This window comes from Molothrus ater, chromosome 6 (genome assembly GCF_012460135.2).
Source record: "Molothrus ater isolate BHLD 08-10-18 breed brown headed cowbird chromosome 6, BPBGC_Mater_1.1, whole genome shotgun sequence".
Classification (NCBI taxonomy): Eukaryota; Metazoa; Chordata; class Aves; order Passeriformes; family Icteridae; genus Molothrus; species Molothrus ater.
The window spans coordinates 19,237,365-19,259,906 of record NC_050483.2 but is presented as its reverse complement, the minus strand read 5'-3'; the positions used below and the strand labels follow the sequence as shown (position 1 = coordinate 19,259,906).

The following is a 22,542-nucleotide window of genomic DNA, read 5'->3' as shown; positions in this document are numbered from 1 at the left end:
ATTTTTTCACAGCAATATGCATTTGTTTAGAGTGCCTTTTCCATCCAGTATTGCCTGGGCTTGTCCCTGTTTATTTGGAAAGATGACATCTCTGCAATGAAACACCTCAGGATTATTTACTCTTTCATTTGTAATTTGATATAATAATGAGCATACCTGCTTCTTGCCCTATAATCTTCCCCCTGAGCAGACAGTGCTCTTCCCTGCAGGATGATATTGTGATTTTTTTCAAGGGACACATTAGAGAACTTATGATAAATATTAGTTCTTGCTACTGATAGAGAAAATGAATGTTGAGATTGTTAGGATTTCATTCACTCCAGTATCCCATGCACAAACAGGTCCAGTTGTGTAATTAAATAGGCCGTCCAAGTACCGGAAAGGTTGTATCCAGAGACACAGCCTTCTAAGGGCTAAGAACAATGCTGATAAAGATCAAGTGGCTAATTGTAAGCAACAGCCTCCAAATTGCCTCCGGATGAATAAATCACAGTGAGTGATCCAAGCATATTTTCTCATGGATACGGTCTCATTCACAGAGGCAGGGAGTTAGAAAACATCAGAGGCAACTTCCAATTGGCTGGAAGGGAATGAAAAGATTTGGTTTTCAGTAGGGATTACGTCATAATATTGTGTAATTATTCCTAGCTGGTGGAACTACTGCAAAAGCAGAGGCTCAGAGAGCAGGACTGGTAACCTACTCTCTGGTTCTTGGAGCTGGTTGATCAGCCGCTCTTAGTTATGATTTCCTTTGACATTTCCAAGATTAATGTGAGGACTGACAAAATGCAACAATGAGAGGTGATTTGAACTTCCAGGACTCTTTCATGGGGAATAAATTAAGGCCAAAGACCTTTGTAATGAATAGCTTGTACCAGCACTTCTGCATGAGCTGTGGCAGGAGCTGGGCATGGAACTGGGAGGATGTGTCCTGGGACATCACAGGAGGCATGAAGAAGGTTAGAGTGCTTCCTCTCTTTTGAAACACAAGTGACTGAGGGCAGGGATAGTTTATCAAAAATCCTCCCTTGCCAAAAACCTAAATGGAGGCTACTGTAATGCACGCTCACACTTTTGGGGAATAATTGTTACTCCTTCAGGACTTGTATTTGATACTGAAGGCCAAGTTCCTGAGGGATACTGGCTCTTTTAGCTATTGCAATCACCATGACATGAGCACTTCTGTGGAGCCTAGACTTGAATAAGTGCTTTTGGTAACACAGAGGCTTGAGGTACCTCTGAGGCCCCTGCCTAGAGCCTCATCCACTCATTGCTGAGTCTGTGGTGGCAGGCATGACCAAGTAGAGCAGAGCTCATTTGATATGTGGCTGTAGCTGTTCAGGAAACACTGCCATTCCTGTGAACACTTTTTGATCATATTAGTTTCCATGCCCTTTCCTGTACATGATCTACTGTGGTGTTTCCAATCATTTGATCTCTGCTATGAGAGTCTTGCTTTAAAAAAATTAGTTTATTAGTCTTCAATCCAAACCTTAGCACTCTTGGCTTTCCTTGCTCACCCCCATCTAATTCCTGGTTCTAAAAGTTGCAGCTACATTCTTTTTTCATCTAAAGTGCAGAGCCTGTCAGCTCCAAAAAGTAAAAGTTTTGAGTGGAATGAAAGAAGACAAGCGAGCATTCTAGTCATCACCAGCCCCCTCAGATACAGCCCGTGTAAACACACACCACCCCCAGAAAGCATTTTCTTCAGAGTCCTGACCAAGACCACCTGTCCTCCAAAGCTGTTCAGCTCCCAGCAGTCTGTTCCTGCTGTGGGGAAGAATGAAGATCACATTGCAAAGTTAATGCCATCGAGCCTCTCTGGCTCCCATTCACATCAAGCTCTTGCCAGAATCTGGAGCAGAACAGCTGGGCTCCTTCGTGTGGATTCTTAGTCATCAGTGCTCTCCAGTGTAGGAGAGGTGGGATGTTCAGGGAGGTGGTGAAAGAATGTTAGTTTCTTTATGCTGGATCCTGCAGTGTTTGCTCCATTTATTCAGGAGATGTTGAGCTGAGAGTTGCTTTTGAGAAGAGCATCAGAAGATGCCAGGCTCCTTCCTAAGTACCATCACTGTGAGTTGAGCTCCTTGTAGAAACAAAGCCTGTGCTGAAACAATTGTAGGCTCAGAGAGAGTGTCAGCAGTGTCACAGGACATTAACACCACAGTTTACACAGTTTGCTCTATGAGCACTACAGGATCTCATGAACCCCATATTGCTATCAGCAGATTTATGATATGCCCATGATCCCAGCATGCAGAGAACCTTGAAGGCAGACAGGAGCCAGACCAGAACACTGGTACTCCTAAAGAATCAGTCTGGAGGCAGGGTTCCTGCCTCACACTGTGTGTGACCTAATACAAGGAGGGCTCTAATGAGCAGAGAAGAATGCACAGCCATGCTGCCTCAGGATGGCAGGATAGCTTGACACCTCCCAATGCAGATTATTTTATCAAATCCACTGCCAAACTCATATGCTGGTTTGAAAGCCCTGTGCACTACTTATAAGAAGCAGTAGAAAAGCAGGTCTGAGCACTCTGAGCCATGGCCTCCAGGAATCCTCACCTCATTCCCTCTTGGAGGATACAGCCATTTAAAAAATATTTTGACAGCCAATGTCCTTATGCTTTTGGCTAAAGTTAGTCTCTGTGGGCTTCTCTGTTAGGCATTAACCATCTCTGGCTGCTATGCCAAGCTGCAAAAGGAGGATGTCTCTGGGAAACCATCTGAGTCCTCCCCCATGGCAGTTCTTTTCTGCTGGCAAACCTTGTGAGAACCTGGGGTGTCCTCACCTTGTGGATGCATGCTGGGGAGAGAAGGGATAAGCATAAGAAAAAATGGTATCAGAGATTTGGACTGACATCAGAGACATGGACCCGACAGAGCTCATGGGCCAACATTAGGAAATAAGCTCTGTTTTTAGTGAAGACTACAGATGTTGTCTGAGTTCAGAAGAGCTCTTTACAAATGGGGCTTTACAAAGGGAATCACAATACCCAGCACTAGCTGCTGAGCTGCTCATGCCTGGGTCCCTCCTCAACTCACATGTTTTGTGTTCAGACACTCTGAGCTATCTGCTCCCATATGGCACCCCCTCCTCTGGACAAAACCCTGCTACTGAGAATAGTATGTCGATTACTAAATTATTATTACTAAATAATAATTACTGCTGACTTCTGCACAAAGTCAGGTCAGTTTAAGTGTAAATGTAGTAAGAATGTCAGGAGATAACAGGACTGTTCCTAGCTCTGCCAGTCACTCTCTGCTTGCCGTCAGGTTAATCACTTGATAACTCCATGCTAGAGTAAAATTCCAATAGTAGAATTCCAATATGCTAATGTTATAAAGTTTTTTGGAAAAACAGATATTACTGTTATGTTATGATACTCAGATAATCAGGCTTGCCCTCTAAACAAAACTTAAGCCAAGGGAAAGAATTTGATCAAATCAGACTTACACTCAAAATGGCAAACAGGATGGGATTTGCCACTATTGACTTTAGCAGGCTTGGCTGTAGGCAGCCTTTGCAAATACCAGTGAGCTGTATGAAGTGCATGTAGGTGGAGCTGGCTGGGAGTTTTCTGTTAGAATGGTTTCATAACAGTAAATTTCAAAGAAGTTTGTATTATTGTTGTATTTTTCCTTTAATTTTTGTTTTCTTAATCACAGAGAGGAAAAAAAGAAGTCACTTCCACCTACTCTGCATGTTGTGCTCCCTCCAGCAACAGGATCCTGGAGCCACATTTCTCAGGCTTCTAGGTCCTCTAGCTCCAGAGCCCTTGTTAGCCACTGCTGTGAAACCATGAAAAATCCAAAGCTCAGATCCAAATCCTGATGCTCAGGATCCCTGTGCAGGCGTTTTTCTGGCTCAGGGGCTGCTGTGACTTTTAGCAGCATGCAGGGTAATGACAGCACCCACTGGGGAACAGAATGTAATTTAGGCTTCCTCCAGACAAAGTGTCCTCTTTCTGAGGATAGTTATTTAAATTTCTTCACTTTCAGTCTATCAGGCTTTCTCTGACAGTCATTAGAATGGTTTAGGTGGCATGGTGGCCCCAGGTGTTCCAGCTTAAGTCCCCAACTCTCTTATTCTGCAGAAAGATGCTAGGATTCCTAACAGCAGAAGCTGCTTTTATTCCCCTGCTGGTTAGTACATGCAGTTTCTGTGACCATTTTCAGTGTTTGGCCTCCTGAGCAAACCAGCACAGCTTATGCAAAAGCAACATTACAAGCACCTAGAAGAGCTCTGTGGCCCCCAACACAAGGATGTGGACGTGTTAGAACAAGTCCAGAGGAGGGCCAGGAAGAGGATCAGGCTGGAGCACCTCTCCTATGAGAACAGGCTGAGAGACCTGGGGTTGTTCAGCCTGGAGAAGAGAAGGCTCTGGAAAGATCTTATAGCAGCTTTCCAGTACCTAGAAGGGGCCTACAAGAGATCTGGAGAGAGACTTGCCACATGGGCAGCTAGTGACAGGACAAGGGAGAATGGCTTTAAGCAGAAGGAAGGTAGATTTAGGTTAGATATCAAGAAGGAATTCTTTACTGTGAGGGTGGTGAGGCACTGGCACAGATTGACCAGAGAAGCTGTGGATGCCCCATCCCTGGAAGTGTTCAAGGCCAGGCTGGACAGGGCTTTGAGCAACCTGCTTTAATGACAGGTACCTTGCTCATGGCAGGGAGGTTGGAACTAGATGGTCTTTAGGATCACTTCCCACCCCAACCATGCAATAATTCTATAAAAAATGTTCAGAGCTATCCTACATAGGCAAAATGTGCTATATACATTAGCACAGCTCAGCCTGAAAGCCAAACTCTGACTTGGAATTATGCAAGTAACAATATTAAAATATTTTGTAAGCAAATTAAGAGCAAAATTCCATACAAGCTCTTGCACCTAATTTCAGGGAGGGACAAAAAGGGAAATATAAACCTTTTATTAGGACCAGCAATGAGAAATGAGATTTATTTCAAGCATGCAATATATTATTGAAAGGTTGTGCAGAATATAGAGATAATAAATTATATGTATGAAGGGGTATATATTATTTAACAAAGTGGGTGAGAGGAAGGCAGCAGAAAAAATAGTGTTCATTTAATGAAGAGACTCTGGGACAAAAGCAAATGATAATTCCATCAGGCAGGATTTGAAGGATATTGGAGAGAGAAAAGTGTGGCTCAAGAGATCATCTAATTTATCTCACTGGTGATAAAATGAGCCGAAAGACTATTTCTAAATGGCAGATAATTCTGATCTAAGGAATGTCTCTTACATATAATTTAAAAGGGAAAGGAATTTGTACTGTTATTATTAATAATAGAATATTTTACTCAAAAATTCAGGAACTTACTATTCCTCTAGTCAAGTTTTTCTCAGATTGAGGAAAGTTATGCACAAAATGTGAAGCCATTTTAATGTTTCATATGGGCCAGAAATAATTTTCTTTTTCCCAAGAGACCAAAGTAAGAGGCAAGAAGTATAACAAGTTTTATCAGGAATGTGTGAGTTTGTGATATAAACACTTGAGGCAGCTCTGTTTTTTATTATCTAACAGCTGTTCTGTCACAACTTAGCATTTCTGCCAGAGGAGCCTGTAAGAACTCTCTCATATACCTTCCTACTTTGCTCTCAAGCCAAAATTCATCTCAAACCCTAAAGTGGCAAAGGTTACCTAACATGGCTGTATAGATTAATTGTAGAACTTTCCAGGAACAACACTGTGTAGCAAAATAAGGAAAAAATGAAACAAAAATCTCTCTGCTCATGATGTGTTTGCTGGTGTTGCTCTGTTCCCTACATTTCTGTTCCACTTTTTTTAGCTGGAGTTTCAGTTTTCAAATGACAAGACTCATAAAATTTCTACTTACATCCTACTATGCCTTTCCAACATTTGTCAAGGAGACTTTTATAATTTTTTTTGAGTAAGAATTATCCTGTTCCTAATTTTTTCCTGCTTGAATATACTTTGTCCTCCTTTAAACATCTTAATGTATCCTTTCTCTTTTTTGCATTTTCAATCATTATAGTTTTTAACTTTTGCATGAGCAGGCTGGTCATTCTTAGCTCTTAATCACTTTCAGGATTATTTTTCCATAACATTAGTTTCACCTTTCTAGATGTAAATTCACCAGGATCTTTGCAGATCTGATGACATCCTGCCAGGAAGAATGGGATCAGCCTGACCCTCATGGAGTCTCTGGGCTGCTCAGATGTTTTTTGACAGAACTTGAATGAATGTCTTTCATATTTGGCTGTCCATTACCACCTCATAGTAGAATTCTGTAGACATCTAGTCCATTTTCTGGGTTCATGGTGGGTTTGGTCCAAGAGGAAGGTGCAGAGGTTGAACCCTTGACACATGTCCAATTTGTCCCAAAGGCAGGAAGCCAGAGTCACAGGGCAGTAGGAATGTTTGGGTATTTTTCATGTGGAGCAGAGCAGTCTAACTAGTGGCCTAGGAATGGTTCAAGCTCATGGAGTGCTCCTGGCCAGCACACCATGTGCTTCCCAAGGAAATGCTGTCCAAACAGCTTAAAGCCCTGTCTGTGCTGTAGCAGTCAGGCTAGACCAGGCACAGGTACAGCTGGGATGGTGGTGGCTGGAGGTGAGTGAGAGCTGTGAGGGGGACCCAGCCCTCTCTCTGGAACATGCACAGAAGGAGGAGTGATATTCAAAATTCTCAGTCCATCCTGCCTAAGCAAGGGAATCTGAAATCATATCAAATACCTTAGAAAGCTTAGAACCTGAAGAGAAGTGGGTCAGATCATGTGGTTGGATTTTATGACTAATGTGTATCCAGAGGGCAGAGCTAGGTATGAATGACATTTACAAAATGTTCTTTTACTTTCTTTTTGACTTCTGAGAAATGTCTGTTGGAGAGTTGGATTTAGTTGTACACCAGGAGAGAATATAGAAAGACTTCAATAAAATATCTCAAACAAAGAAGGCTGTCTGAAAATTCAATGAAATACAGTGCCCATTCTGAAAGATGTAAGAACTAGTCAAATTCACTCTTGATGGGAAGCTATCCACAAAAAAATAAGATAGACTTGGATGAAACACATGGGGGCTAGGATTCCCTTCATAATAACTCTTCAAAACTCCATTGCCTGAAGTGTTCACAAGTAAAGGGAAAAGGTGCAAAAGAGCTCCCTGAAACACATTAGGTGAAAGGGATAAAAGGCAAGTCAAACTGAAGAAAAAACCGATAGAGTTCAAACCAAAGCAGTAAAAGCAGGCACTAGAGTAACTGTATGAGACTTTCAGAGTAGATAATATCACTGAAAACAGAGAACTCAGCTGTGGGACTGAGATGCAGGGAGCATCTCAAGATTCAAAACCACATTTAATTTGTAGAGAGAAAGAATGAGCTTACAAAATGATCCATTGTAAAAAACTAATGGAGTGGCTCTGTCTCCAGTGGCAAATTCATCCCTGTGTTAAAAGAGAACAGACAACAATAGAGGCATGGGTAACAAAATGGACACATCTATTAATAATGCTAAGGTGTTTGCCATCAGAGAAACCCTACAGTGGCTCTGTGACACAAGTGGGTATGAGCTAATGCTTGTGACATCCCTGTGATGAAAGGGGTGCTCTCATTTGTCACACAGCAGATGAAGCAACCTACCTATGACCACATTTCTTTAGCTATGATTAGATCTCATGACCTTCTGCCTCCATGTCCTCTGCTCTAGTCCATAGTTCAGTATTAAATGAATCTGTGAATGAAATACTGAATTTACATCATAAATAAAACAGAATTTTTCCAGCTGGCTCCCAGGGGTGCAGAGAATCTAAAGAAAGTCTGGCAAGAAACAAAACAAAAGGATGAGAAACTAAATCTCTTCAGCACTTAGGGAGTGAACAAGGACAGATACTGGTAGTTAGAAAGCAAGTGTAGCTTGGTGACATTTTTTCCCAGGATGGACCGAGAACACAAAAGCACCAAAATATTTGTTCTACAGAGCTGAAATGGACCATAAGCAAAGCAGAAAACCTGTATTTATGACAAAAAGTAGAAGTCTGAGAGGTGCATTGATGATTGGTCTAGTTTTCTCATTTGACAAGCTGAATGTAACTATACATTGAAAGAAAGAAATGTAAATGTAGGGAAATGGATTGCTGCTCAGAGAAAGATTTGGAGGGAGTGACTGGGAATACAGAGATCATGAGTGGGAAGATGAGTATTCTGAGAACTTAAAACACCTAGAAATTCTATGTTCCCATTATTTATGTTTCATTTATCTACATGCTTATGTGTACACATATCCACCTATATATGTATATATATGTGTCTATATTTCACATAACATCAAGGGCTAGGAATTAATTTTTAAATTTTTTTCTCATTATTCTTTTGCTAATGATGACATTGATGAAGAATACTTGTAGCCAAGAGGAAATGCTGACCTCCCCTAACTGGACATGGTTTGATTAGGAGCATAATAGTCCAGGCCTCACTCTAATGCTTAATTGTTAGACAGTTTTTCTTGCCAAGATCTTTGCTCACTAGTGCATAAATGATTCTTCCAGCTCATTGTTTGATGTTTTCTTTATGTGAATTATTGGATGGTCCACAGTCCATATACATGGATTCATTTATGTGGGCTCTGTGTAAGGATTACAGAGCAAAGGACTTACAAGTTTTCCTCTGAAAGTTTTAAGGATAAAAATTTGGCTGAATGTTAGCAAGCAACTGGCTATGAGGCAAAACAGAAAAGTCAAATTCTAAAAGCATAAAGTAGGGATGATCGCTTTAGAACTGATCTATCTATTGTCAGCAGAGTACCACAGGTGGTAGGTAAAAAACCCATATGCATATCTATGTCTTGCACTGAATCCTCTCCCATGCAGTTTTTCACAATTAATGGCCTAGGCAAAGCCAAAGAGATGGGTAACTGTGTAAATAATAAACCATGTGTTTCCTAGATTACCTACAGAAATATACATGTAATTTCTACATACAGGAAACTGCCTTAAAAAGTGACTTGGAGAAGGTTAATAAGGCATGGACATTCTCTGCCTCTCATAACGAAGAAAGTACAGCATCAAATAAAATTATCAGGTGGCAGGCTAGAAACAAAGCTAAAGAAGGCAGTGCACTTTTTGCACTTTGTAGAACTCATTGCCACAGGATATGGTGGACACTGAGTATGTGGTTGAGTGTAGAAAATACTAAGACAAATAAATGTTAAGAAAATATCAGCAGGGTATGTTATACCAAAAATGCCATTGTAGTTCAGGTAGTCCTTGAGCTTCAGACTTTTGAGTGCTGACAGATTATGCCAGGAAAGTATTCTACATGCTTGTTCTGATTTTATAGTCCTTCCTTCAAATCTATTGTTTACCATGCTGGGTGGACCTTAGCATGGTTGGCTTGATGCTGTCAGAGAAATCTTGCTTTTGATGCTTAATTTAATATTTACTACTTGCAGTAATTATACAGAACATCATCTGTATTTTCCCAATATCCTGTGGAAAGGGTAAAAATCCCAGTTTAGTAAATATCAAGGTTCCTTTTAAATGTAATTATGTTAATGTTTGATTTACACAAATAATGATGCTTTATAATTTCTGAGATGTTATCTGAAAATCTATGTAAAATGTAAAGAGGTATTTGAAAGAAATTCAGTATAAGGCTTTTAAGGATCTAGATTTTTTTTCTTGACCATGCGTGGTAGCTCATTCAAAACCCTTGTTAAGATGGAAAGTATTTCAAGTACTAATATTCCCAGCAAATGAGCCCTAATAATTCAAACATTTATGCACATTTATGATCATGTGACATTTCAGAGTAATCCTATTGAACCTTATGATGTAGATAGGTTTTGAAAAGTGGGATATAAGTGTGTGTAGAGCTGATGTCTAAACAACTTTCTAAAGATCAGCATGCTGGTCTTTTAATTTTGACTTCTGTGTCCATTGTAATTGGTTTTTCTATGTTATAAGTAAAGAATCATCCTAACACAGTCCTGTTTTTGTAATAAAGTGGATTTTTTTGAAATATCTGAACTGTCAGTGGTGATGTGTAGGACTCCAGGTGCTCCTGCTCATGGTATTGTGGAAGGAGATGACTTTAAATACGGGGCCCGGGTTTACTTCAAGTGCAACGCAGGTTACAGCTTAAAAGGCAGCCGTGTTGCCTACTGTCAGCTTGATGGGATTTGGTCAACACATCATCCTGAATGTGGTAAGGTCACTTTAAGTTTTAATTCTTATCAAATCTTTTGGCCAATGTATTCCCATGAAACTAGACTATCAATTTCTTGCTTGAAATTTGGTAGGTCTGTGACATAACATGTCCTTTCGTCTTCCTGTCTTTAAGAAGCACTAGGAATTCTTATTTTACTCTGCTGGAACCCCAGCCTGCAAGACTTTTTTATATAAAGGTCTGACTGAAACATCACTTTACTGAAAACTAATAACCTCAAAGTCTTTAGGCATGTATCCTTCTTACACATAGAAAATGTCTAGGACCAAAGCCAAGTGAGTGACATAGTGCAACAATGAATAGTTACTTCCATTACTCTGTGTGTCTGACACTTTCTCTGCAGAAGCCTGGTGCACTCTGTGGAGGTGAATAGGAGCTTACTGTGTGAACACTAGACTCTTAATTCAATTCCCATCTTAGATAGAAATTGATGTAAAAGAAACTTCCATTGATTCTGACTGTGCAGGATGGCATGCCTACCATTCACATTGATTTGGCTGTGAAATTCCTTCTTGACATCCAAAGAGACTTTAAATTTCCTTTAGTTGATTTGCATTGCATAATTTCATTTTCGTGTTCCAGAATAATTTGTTTCAATTGATAAAGTGTTTTCTAAATGTGTTATGTCAAACAATGTACATTTTGGGGGGAGTGTTGTAAAACAAATAAGTTCATTTGAAAGAGCAAGCAATAGGTATTCTTCTATCTAGAGAGGTCTCCAATTGCAGTAAATGTAACGTCAAGATCATGCCAAGTCCCTGCTGCATGATGGCCCTGGCTAAAGCTCTATAGAAAGAGCTGTCTCTAGACTTGGCAGTCACTGAACTGCTAGGTCTCTCCTTCCCAGATATTTCCTCTTTGTTTTTAATAAATCAAAAAGGTCATAACCCTGAGCCTAAGGAAGGAGACAATTACTGTCAAAGTACTGAAATAAGAGAACGCCTTAAGTGACTTACGTGGTCAAGCTTTTGGTACATTTGGAAACAGGCACTGTGGTGATCAGATGATGCCTCCAGGCCAGCCATCAGTGCAGAAAGCAACTTGCAAATAAAGCATTATTCTGTGGGGGATTCTCTGTAGTCTTTAGCTGCTATCAAGTTATCAGTCACTTATGGTTCACAACTGAGAGAGCCTGTGGAGGTACACAGGAGGAAAATGGAACCAAATAAAAAGGAGACAGGGCTCTGCTTTTTCCTTTCTCCTGATGGAGAGGAGGTTCAGAAATCCTTGTTTACTAAATATAACTTGTGGAAAAGTATTTAAATACATTTATAGCCTTCAGCATATGCTAAAATCCTATGCTTGCAAAGAAAACACTGAAATATAGACTTGGCTTGAATGCTATACTCACTGTTAAAAGCACATGCTCTTCATTGGTGTGGCATTGTTATGGCTGGCTGTGTGTTCACACGCTTTGCTGAGCTGGGCTTTGTCTGGGGGCACAAGGTATGACTTTGTGACAGGACAGGGCCATACCTTTGCACTGTAACTGTGCTGATTTCACAGCACTTTAAATAAATGTCTGAGTGCTTTGTTATATGTTGGTGCTTTTGTGAACTGAGGCTCAGCAGGCAGCCAGCTCTGAAGCACTGATATGAAGAGGTAATTTTGGGTCAATTGATATGTCCCAGTCCTCTGGGCACTCTGTGAGCAGCACCAACACCAGCTGTCTGAACTAGATGTGCACTGGTTATCATGCACTGAGGCACCAGGCAGAGAAATTAAATAGGATTGCATGTTAGTGTTGTCCTGACAAGAAAACTGAGGTGAAATCCAAAGGGAAAAAAAATGGACCTTGTCAGCTATAGAAAGAGCAGAGGAGTTAAAAATAAAGGAAAAATCATCTTCTAGCATCACATAGTGAATACTGTCCTCCAGATTTAGGCCAAAAATATAAGTTTATTGAGAAAAAAAAACCAGAAAAAAACAAAAACACAACAAGAATTTAAAATAAGTGGAAAATACTGGGAAGGAGGAACTAAAAGAGGTTTTATAGGCAGAATATAGCATGAATAAGCGTTTCATATTAAATTTTTATTGTCAGTAAATACATACATATGTTCTCTTTCAATTCATGTATTTCCCTGGATTATTGAGATATCTCTCTCAGTGCTAAGAAAACAAAATGCAACCAAACATAAAAGCAAAATTAAGTAGTCTAGTTTTATAGTGCAGTGAAGTATTGAAAATACAGAAAATGGAAAAGAATGCCAAAGGCCTGTTTCCTGCAAATAATTTCAGTGCAGCCTTTTATGCTGTTGAAGAAGCCTTGTTAATATTAATGGGACATTAACATCATAGAAAGTCAAGGTTCTTTTTCAGGATTGTCAGCTACTTCTTAAGGTTTTAACAATTTGAGAATTTTTACCCATTTGAGAATCTTATGCTTTCAGTGAGACTGAAGTGTGTATTATAAACAGACATCCCTATATTATAATTTCTTCTTTAATATTTGACATTTTAAAAAACAGCAATCCCAGATGGGTCTTGAAAAGGCATCTTTAATAAAGTGTAGATTGTTTAGTAACATCTGAATGAAATGCCAAGCAATTTGATGGGTGAAAATAATGTAGTGAACCTAATAAAATGGTTACTATCTTTTTCCCCTATCATTAGTTCTAGAAGAAAAAAACTGCTCAGATCCTGGTGGTCCACTCAATGGCTACAGAAGAGTAGTAGAAGACACTGGGCTCTTGAATGGACGCTATGCAAAAATTGGCACAGTCATTGCTTTCTTTTGTAACAACTCGTATGTTCTTAGTGGCAATGAACAAAGGACCTGCCAAGACGATGGAGAATGGTCAGGGAAGCAACCAATCTGCATAAAAGGTAGTTTATAAACTTTTTTACCACAACTCATGCAGGCTGCTATGGTTTTACGGGATTGTGTTTAATATCATTTGCACTGAACAAATGATCATATTTGCTAAGAGTAAGCTGTCTGGCTGATACCTGATACTGAGTTTTGTAGTTTGCCAGCTCTGCTGGCTCCTATACTCAGACAGAGAAGTTGCCAATGATTCCAGAAGATTCCATCTTTGAACAGGGAAAGAATGTTCCCTAAGACCCTTATTATCCTCATTCTAGGACTGAACCTGTGTAAGATCAAGATCAAAGAAGGTCAGGAGGGAATTGAAATAGAATGAAATAATTGTCTCATGAGACTGTTAATAATCAGTTGCTGTCACAGGGAATAACTGTCCTTTCACAATCCTTTTAAAACAATGGGACCAGTCATGAATGCAAAAGGCAGAGCCTGTACAATATGATTAAATATATGTATTCACCGAAACACTGCATCACACCTTTAAATCCTGGAGCTATTCTACTAAGTGTGGATGAAACCCTGAGTGAGTGAATGAATGAATGAATGAATGAATGAATGAATGAATGAATGAATGAATGAATGAATGAATGAATGAATGAATTTGGGCTGGGGAACTGCTAAATTCATTTTATGAACACAATTTCTTGACATACGGATTTTCTAAAAACTGAAATGATGATAATATAAGGAAATATGTCTGTCTCCCGGGCAATTTGCTTTAATTCTGTTGCTTTAGATGAAAATAATCTCCCTCTGAAGCATGCAGTCATCTGTGGAAAGCATCTTTATTGATGCTTACTGCGATACTGACATAATGGTTAACACAATCACAAAGAACTAGATATTGTTAAATTACACAGAGAACAAGGCATACAGATAAAATCCATCCTGCAAGATTCCTTTTCTTCCATTCAGGGCAGCAGGAAGGAGACCTTGGCAGAGTTAATTGAACTTGAATATTTTATCCTAATCTTAAAGTAAGTAAACTGAATATGCCAAACTAGAAATCTTAGATCTCCTTTCTGTTATTTTACACATATTTAGGTAATTCTGAAGTGTTCCTTTGAATCAGAGCCTCCAATTCCTTCCATAAGTGCACAAACAGACTCCTAGAAGTGCATAATATCCTGCAGCGTTTCTCTGTATGCCAATTACCTGTGTGGGGCTACACAGATAGAAATGAAGCATTTTTATATATAATTGCATTACTGGAAAAGTTTGCTCTGATACAAAACCATCCTCCATAGTGGTGCAAGTGTGGCATTCAGACACACTGAATGATGGAAAAAACTTCCTCCATGCCTGAAAGTGCCAATGCAGACTAGTTCAGAAGCTTCCACTGCTGTAAATGGGATAGATCCTGTGAACTGTGAAGAAGTATTTTTCCAAGGCTTTAGGTTTTAGGATTGTTAATGCTCGTAACTTAACTGCCTCTTTTCTTAATCCAGTCCACTATAGTTAGAGAGAGGAAAGGTTGGAAATGTGCATGAACCATAGCACTTGAGCTGTGAATGTGAAAAAGTACTGTGCAACATTATATCTTTTCTAGCCTGCAGAGAGCCAAAGATCTCTGACCTGGTGAGACAGAAAGTGCTTCCAATGCAGGTTCAGTCAAGGTGAGAATGCAATATGTCAACTACAGTTTAAAGAAAAAAATGTGATTGCTTTTCCCCTCCTCTCCTTTTCACTCCATGTGTTTAGCCTGCCTGAGCAGTGACTCCTACAAATCCACTGATAATTGAGCAATGAGAGCTGCTGGGAGGCGAGGTCTGATTAAGCACAGGTTGCCAGCTGCAACCTGGAGGCAGTCAGGAAGAAATGCACAGATAGAGACACACAAACTACAGGATGATGCTGGAATTCTGCTTGCAAGCTTAAGAACAGTCTAAGAACAGTTCCTTGGGGCTAATGATGAAAAATATGAACATGTGCCATCTTAGTGCACAGGGAGAGCACAAGGAGAGAAGAGGGTATGGCAATGCAACCTGCTCCCAATAAGTTTCACCATCCAAAGCAATACAGCATATTTTAAATAGGCTGGGTATGAGGGAAAGGGTGAAGTAGAGTAGGAGGGGAGGAAGGAATGAAAGATTAGATCCTTCCTGGGCTTGCCCTTCTGATGATTTCTTGAAATAAATCCCATCAGAATTAGATATGTTGCAATGTTCAGGTTCATTTTCGTCCAAGCAGTAATTTCTCATTTCAGGGTTATTTTTGAAGTACATGACTAATTTAGTATTCAATTCAGTGCAAGAACTGTCCTCATCTTTGGTCTTAAGAACAGTCATATCAGGTCAGAATGAAGGTCCAGCTCAAGCTATATCCTGTCTCTAGCAACAGCCATAATGGCTAGAGAAGATCTGAGGAACAAGGCAAGCATGTACTTCCCAGTCACTGCCACTCTCCAGGTCTGTGAGGTATGATTGGAGAGATGGCCCTGAGAAGCTGACATGAGGCTTTAGTAGCCATTAGGGGATTTTTCTTTCTTAAATTTCTCTATTAACTTTTGGATACAGGACTTTAATGTTTCAGATATGAACACCAGCTGTATTGAGAGAACATACATGTCCTCCCATCCATAAGATGCCATGAGATGATGGCATCTCATGTTGGTGGACTGTTTTTACTCCCTTGAAGTAGAATCTCCATTCTACCTCTATAGTGAGGTAAAGTTTAGATTAAGCAATATTGCAAGTCATCTGTGAGTTTGGAATGGTACCCTGGCAGACTAAATATGACCACAGCAGCTCTCATCCTTCTTCCAAAATACAAGAGACTTGCAATTGCTCTTGTTCTTTGTAACTTTACTTTCCTGTTATGTATTGCCTCACAGATTGGATATGATGGAGGTGTCTGTGTCTCTCTGTGATAAAAAATGAAGTAATCATGAGAAAAAAAAAAAAAAAGTCTTTTCTGGATGTAGGCAGTACCAGAAATCTCAAGGGAAACTAATTTCCTGCTGAATCTTTCAGGCATAAAAAGGGGTTTTTTTGTAGATATGAGCTTTTAAGCATTAAAGCAAGGGACACATTCTAAATGATAACTGTAGTCAAGCTTATGGTCCATATCTATGGTGGTGCACATATTTATTTCTTAATTATGTGCCCCGTTTCAGCTAATCAGTACAATTTCTAAGTGGAAGCTTAGCAATTATGAAATTATGAAATCTCTGTGGTGAGGCAATTATCTCTGTTAATTGCCAAATCAAGCAAATTTAGCAACATCATTTAATCTGAATCAATTCCTAATACTGTCTACTAAAATATTCACTAGAGAAAAGATGTGTCTATCTCCCCTCTACTGAGAATTAATAATGACAATGCCAAATTCAGGTATAATTTCCTAATTTAAAAAATGGTGTCTCAGTCCTTTTGTGAATGGAAAAAACTTCCACATTCAGAGGCAATTGATTTCAATTCAGAAACTGTAAAATGAAAAAAGAGACACAAATAGGATATGTATAAGCATATGTGTAATTATATATATGTGCAGATATATGTAAATAAAATAGTGGAATGTAAATGGGAGTATTGCTAAACTACGCTGGAATTATGTTTTTTCCTTATTCTTTCATGAGCAAACTTTATGTGATTTTAAATGATACTTAACACAACTGGCGATAAAGTTACAGCAATGATTGCTTTTTTAATATTATAATTATTGTGTTCTTTGTGCCTTGAAACAGAGAAACACCTTTGCATCAACTTTACTCTTCTGCGTTCAGCAAGCAAAAGCTTCAAATCTATCCAACCAAGAAGCCAGCACTGCCATTTGGAGAACTGCCCCCAGGGTACCAGCATTTGCACACTCAGCTCCAGTATGAGTGCGTTTCTCCCTTCTACCGCCGCCTGGGCAGCAGCAGGAGGACTTGCCTGAAGACAGGAAAATGGAGTGGGAGAGCCCCTGTGTGTATTCCAAGTGAGTCTCCAAGGAAAAAAATAAATGTGCATATCTCTTGGGTGAATGAGGGAACATGACATGTATTCATGTTAGATATTTAGGGAGTCACAGCAGTGTAGGCTGCTTATACTTCCAGCTGGGAGAAAGGAGCAATAAAGCTTGAAGGATATATGTGTCTTTTTATCCACCAGTAGAACTTGATGGTAAAGTGATCAGGCTTTCAGCACTGTAATTTGCCATTAATTTCTCTACTCTTTTATTGAGCAAGAGGTATAGTGAGTCTTTCTCTTGATTTGAAATAGCTTTCCACTACCACTTCATGTTTTTCTGTATTATTTACTAAAAATGGGATTTTTCTTTCATTTTCTTTCATTTTTTCTTTCATATACTTTGGCACACAGCTGACAAAACCATCAAAGTTTAAGCAATAGAAGGGAGAATCTGCAATTTTAAAGAGGCTCTTCCTTTAATAAGCCCTGCTAAGGAAGAGTTCACATTGCAAACTGTAAGTCTAGATAAAATCTAATCTTGAGGTAGTGCACAAAGTTAGTTAGGGTAAGAACGTCACAAGATTTGGTAAACCCCACTATTGACATCAAGCAAACCATGAAAAGTAGATCTTAACAACAAACAAATTTTTATTGTTCTTGTTTGTGGTTTTACTTTGAGATCATATCATATATTTTGAAAAGTATCGCACTCACTATGAACATGCACACACTACATATCACGAAGAAAAAATGCAACAATGCAATGTAACTCTTTCAACTGAAGTTAAACCTTTTATGATATAGGGGATTTTACCCCAGTTCCAAGCATGGATGAGCTATTCCTAGAATAAGGCAGAGCTTTTTCTTTTCCCCATGATGACTGTTGATTTAGATGCATTTGCTTCAACATTCTTGTCACAAGGCAAGTCTGTTCTTATAGGCATGAATTGAGCTGTGCAAAGAGTTGTGCAAAGAGAGACCTCAAAAATACACTGTGACTGCCTATGGTGAATTTTAGTGCACTGATGGCTTTATGGCATTTTATGATAAACAAGAATCAAGGGTGTTCTTTTCATTTCTTTCTGCAGTCATCTCATTATAGTGCAACTCGATAAGGTTGTTGTGAAAATTCATCTGCTCAAGTGCTAAATCCACATTCCTACTTTACCCAGGAATTCAGATAATAATGGAAAAGTTGAATATTGTTTTAAAAAGCTATATCAAATACTCCTATAATTTTGCAGGTTAGAGAGAGAGGCTAATTAGACAACCGTCCTTCATATTCATCACTGCAGTTTAGTTTATTTTGGCACATTCTAAGAAGGAATTAAGAGTAATGCTCAGGTTCTTTTGGGGAGAAAGTGTTACCTGCTTTTTGCTTCATGTTTCGCCAGTCTGTGGAAAAGCAGAGAACATCACCCTTAAGAAGGCAGTGACCTCTATGAGGTGGCCATGGCAAGCAGCCATCTATCGCACAGCCAGTGGGGTGAAGGAGAACAGCCTTCGGAAGGGGGCCTGGATCCTGATCTGCAGTGGGGCCCTGGTGAACGAGCGCACTGTGGTGGTGGCAGCCCACTGTGTCACTGACCTGGGCAAGACCATCGTGCTCAAGACAGCAGAGCTCAAGGTGGTTCTGGGCAAATTCTACAGAGATGATGACAGGGATGAAAAGACCATCCAGAACCTGAGGGTGAGTAAGCCCGACGGGAGTGAAAAATGATGAGCACAGGTAGATGCTGATCACATCTGTCTTGTATAGGGACAAAACGTTGACCCTTTGGGCAATGCACTCTCTTACATGTTGTTCTTTGAAATGCATGTGTAGAGATTCAAGTGGAATGGCATAAGAAAGGCCTATGCTGTAGTTCATTGAATTCCTCGAAGCCATCCAACTCATACTTTCACCCCTAATTAAGAAAATAGCTCAGGTTCTGTGGGCCATAATGTCTTGAGTGATATTGCCAGTAAAAAAGTAGAAGAGATGCCAGCTACTGTCAAAATTGATTAGCATAATTTATGAGGGAAACACTTGTGCTCTAAATCCTGGTTTGATGCCATGAGCACATTTCACTTCTCAGCCCCAAGGCCGTACAGCTCTAAACTGAAAAGAAGTTTGTGTCTGACTCCAGCTCCAAAAATAGCACCTTGGGCTCACCAGAGCGATTTGATTTTTTCAAGCAGAACTAGAAAAGCTGAAATCAAAATGAGAAATACAGCAAATTTGGGTATGTGTGTCTCTTTTTGGGGAGAAATTTGGGGTGTGTGTCTGAGTTAATTAATGGAATTTATCCAAAATACCATAATTAACTTGATGCTTTCCCTCCTGACCCCTTTTTAGTTTCTTTCACTAATCCCATCTTTTTAATTCTGTTCCAGTAAGAAAATATATTACTTTTTTTTTTTTTTTACAGTATTTTCTTAAGGAATCCTATCTGTTCTTATAGGATTTCATTAAGGACATGAGCAGTAAAAGTTTGGCCCCAATATTATGTAATGTATTGCATGTTTCTCATTTGAGTGGAAGAACACCATAGATGGGGGTAAAGGAGAAGTATGCAAGATAAACTAAAATGTATTTTGGTAGTATGGAAAGAGTGCTGCTGACCTGCCATTGCTGTTAACCCTACAATTCTTCCTCCTGTGTTTCCTCTCCAGATTTCTGCCATCATAGTGCATCCCAATTATGACCCTATATTACTTGATTCTGATATAGCTGTCATAAAACTCTTGGACAAAGCCAGGATCAGCAGTCGTGTTCAACCCATTTGCTTGTCATCTTCTCATGACTTGACTTCATCCACAGAGGATTTAAAGATAACGGTCACTGGCTGGAAGGTATTGGCTGACATTAAAGATCTCGGATACAAGAATGACACAATCCGCATGGGAGTTGTTCAGATGGTGGATTCACTGTTGTGTGAGCAACAGTATGAGGATAATGGGATACAAGTCAGCATCACTGACAGCATGTTCTGTGCCAAACAAGACCACACAGCCTTTTCTAATATTTGCCCTGCTGAAACTGGTGGGATTGCTGCCATAACTTTGCCAGGAAAAGCATCTCCTGAGCTAAGGTGGCACCTGATGGGATTAGTGAGCTGGGGTTATGATAAAACTTGCAACCTAGAACTCTACAGTGGCTTCACCAAAGCTCTTCCCTTCAAAGACTGGATTGAGAAGAACATGAAATAAAAATCTGAGTCTGGAAATGGCATTTTATAATATAATATCTCTCTCAGTCTCTGCTACTTTAGGCTTCTCATCCCAGTGATGAGACACATCTGGGATAAGGTTAAGGCAGGCAGCCTGGTAATTTGTCCTAGGATCAGATATTTCATCGGGCTACTTTCACTTAACCCATGACAGAGGGTCTTAGTGCATGAGAAGTTTTGCCATATTTTGTCTGTCTCCCCTGGTGGGAGGACGATGCTCTGCTCCTGAGTCTGACATGCAGAAACAAGACAGTAAATTCTGTCTGAAATTAGTCTGTAGTGTGGAGCTCCCTGGAAAAATTGATGGTGAGCTTCTCCCAAAGATCTGTGTGACTGAGTGGATTAAGAGTCTGGAAAGAGTAGCCTGAATTCATTATGATGGATGAGCTTGTTGTGGTATGTGCTGTCTGTATTGCCATAGTACAATGTAATCTTCTTCCCTCCCAAGTACTTTACACATTTAAATAAACCATGGTTTGTTTTTTTAACCTACATACTCATGTCTGACATTATTTAGATCCATTTTTGCTTTATATGTGTCACACTCTTGGAACTCTCTACTGCCCTTGTCTCTTTGCATGTCCCAACTCTCACTTGGGACTCTTCAGGAACACTAAAAGGCAGAATCAGCATAAAATTCAAGGACTATTTATAAATATAAATAACAAGATTCTTTTTTCTTAATACACCCATTCCTACTACTGTATATGAACCACTACAATGAAATGTACTGAGGAGTTCTCTTTCACCTTGTATTCTAAACAGATGAAAACACGAAACATCTTTTAAATACATTTTTTCCAAGTGGGTTATTTCATAGAACTATGAAAACTTCAGGAAAACTTTTGGTTCCCATTAGTTCCCATACATTTGTGGTAAAACTACTCCTCTGTAGTTCTTCAGGGTAAGAATAATGTCCAGGTCTCACACTTAGCAGGCACTTTTCTTGAACTGAGGCTGAACTGTCTGACATCAGAGGGCAAGATTCTCCTACTGGGCATTTTGTCCAGGGAGACACCTGAGTGCCCTCATTGTCCTTAGTCACTGCTCTTACACTAAATCATTCTCTATTCAATCATGGCTAAAGACTAGGGATTAACCCTATAAAAGTTGGGGAGAAGAGACAGTACTGACTGTCTTCCATCAATAATGATTTCTTGGTAAGTCATATATGACACCCTGGAGTTTTAGGACCTTCAAATTATTACAGTGCCCAAAACAGCTTACAGCAGTAGTTGGATGTGAGGGCTGGGAATCTGATGAAAAGATTTAGTGCTCTTACCAAGAAGGACTCAGATCCTGAAGCTGTGTTCTGCCTATCACATGGCTATAGCACCTTGAAGTTAGCAAGTCTGATTTCAGTTCTGATTCTTTGCTGCTGTAAAACCTCATTACGAGTTTCTTAGCATTCAGTAGTTTCTACCCACTTTTGAATCTGAAAACTGCTGCTAAAAGGACAAATAGTGTTGGACATCATTCCATGTAATTTATTTTTTATTTTCTTGGCAGAAATACTTGTTGTGTATGCTTTTGCACTTTCCTTGTTTTCACTGGCAATAGGACCACATGATGTTGCTTAAATCAAAAAGTTTAAGGGCTACAATTAAAGTATATTGCTTCTCTTTATCTTGTTTGTCTGTCTTCTCCTGCCAGGAGATTATGCTTGGCTGACAAAGTGCATGGAAACAACAGCAACAAAAATCCTGCATTAAATGTGAAAAACATGATGTGTTTCATTCCTCTGCCGGGAGGAACACATGCCAATGAATGTGTGGTACTCCCCTGCTGACAGAATGGCTTAGAGTAAATTAGGTGTCAGTTTTGGAGAAGCACAAACTTGCAGAAAGTCAACATGTGTTTCTTCCTAACAGCCATTACAAAGAGTGAAATGAGAATGCTCTTTCATGATTACATTAAATGAGAGTTTCTATACTCTAAATAATGATTGGATTATTTAATGGTAAACAGAAATTATGAAGACCCGTGAGCTGCTTGTCTTCTCAGTTAGGACACCATGACTGCATTGCTTTCCATAGTATTATTGCTCTCCACTGCTACAGCTGAGAGAGACGAAGTTCTAAATGCTTTTTTCTCTTTTTAGGTTTTGTCCAGTCCAAACAGATCTGCAAAAGTCTGGTTTAATTCCAGCCTTAGACCTCACTCTTCTTTTTCTAAAGATCAACTATATTTTAATATATACTGATCCTCTAACTCTTCCTCAGTGTTGAATCCCATCCCCATTTGGCTTCAAATCAGCTGAAAGTTTCTGGGCTTGGACAGCAACAATATAGCTGTTCACTAGCTGTATATCACACAAAAGTACATTCTTGAAGAGAAACTTGTAGGAATTCATGGAATTAAAATCTCAGGAGGTTGCTATAGCTGTGCACACACAACACTAT

At 39.5% G+C, this 22,542-nt stretch overlaps 1 protein-coding gene across 1 annotated transcript in view; it reads left to right on the top strand.

The window, feature by feature from the left end:
• Nucleotides 1–20,634, top strand: part of PAMR1 (peptidase domain containing associated with muscle regeneration 1) — a 55,827-nt gene extending 35,193 nt beyond the window's left edge. Inside the window, exons 7-11 of the mRNA XM_036384251.1 lie at nucleotides 12,828–13,040; nucleotides 14,588–14,654; nucleotides 16,724–16,956; nucleotides 18,323–18,618; nucleotides 19,584–20,634. Coding sequence (XP_036240144.1) covers nucleotides 12,828–13,040; nucleotides 14,588–14,654; nucleotides 16,724–16,956; nucleotides 18,323–18,618; nucleotides 19,584–20,120 — 1,346 coding nt within the window. The 3' untranslated portion in view covers nucleotides 20,121–20,634. The remainder of the gene's footprint in view (nucleotides 1–12,827; nucleotides 13,041–14,587; nucleotides 14,655–16,723; nucleotides 16,957–18,322; nucleotides 18,619–19,583) is intronic.
• Nucleotides 20,635–22,542: the final 1,908 nt, after the last annotated feature.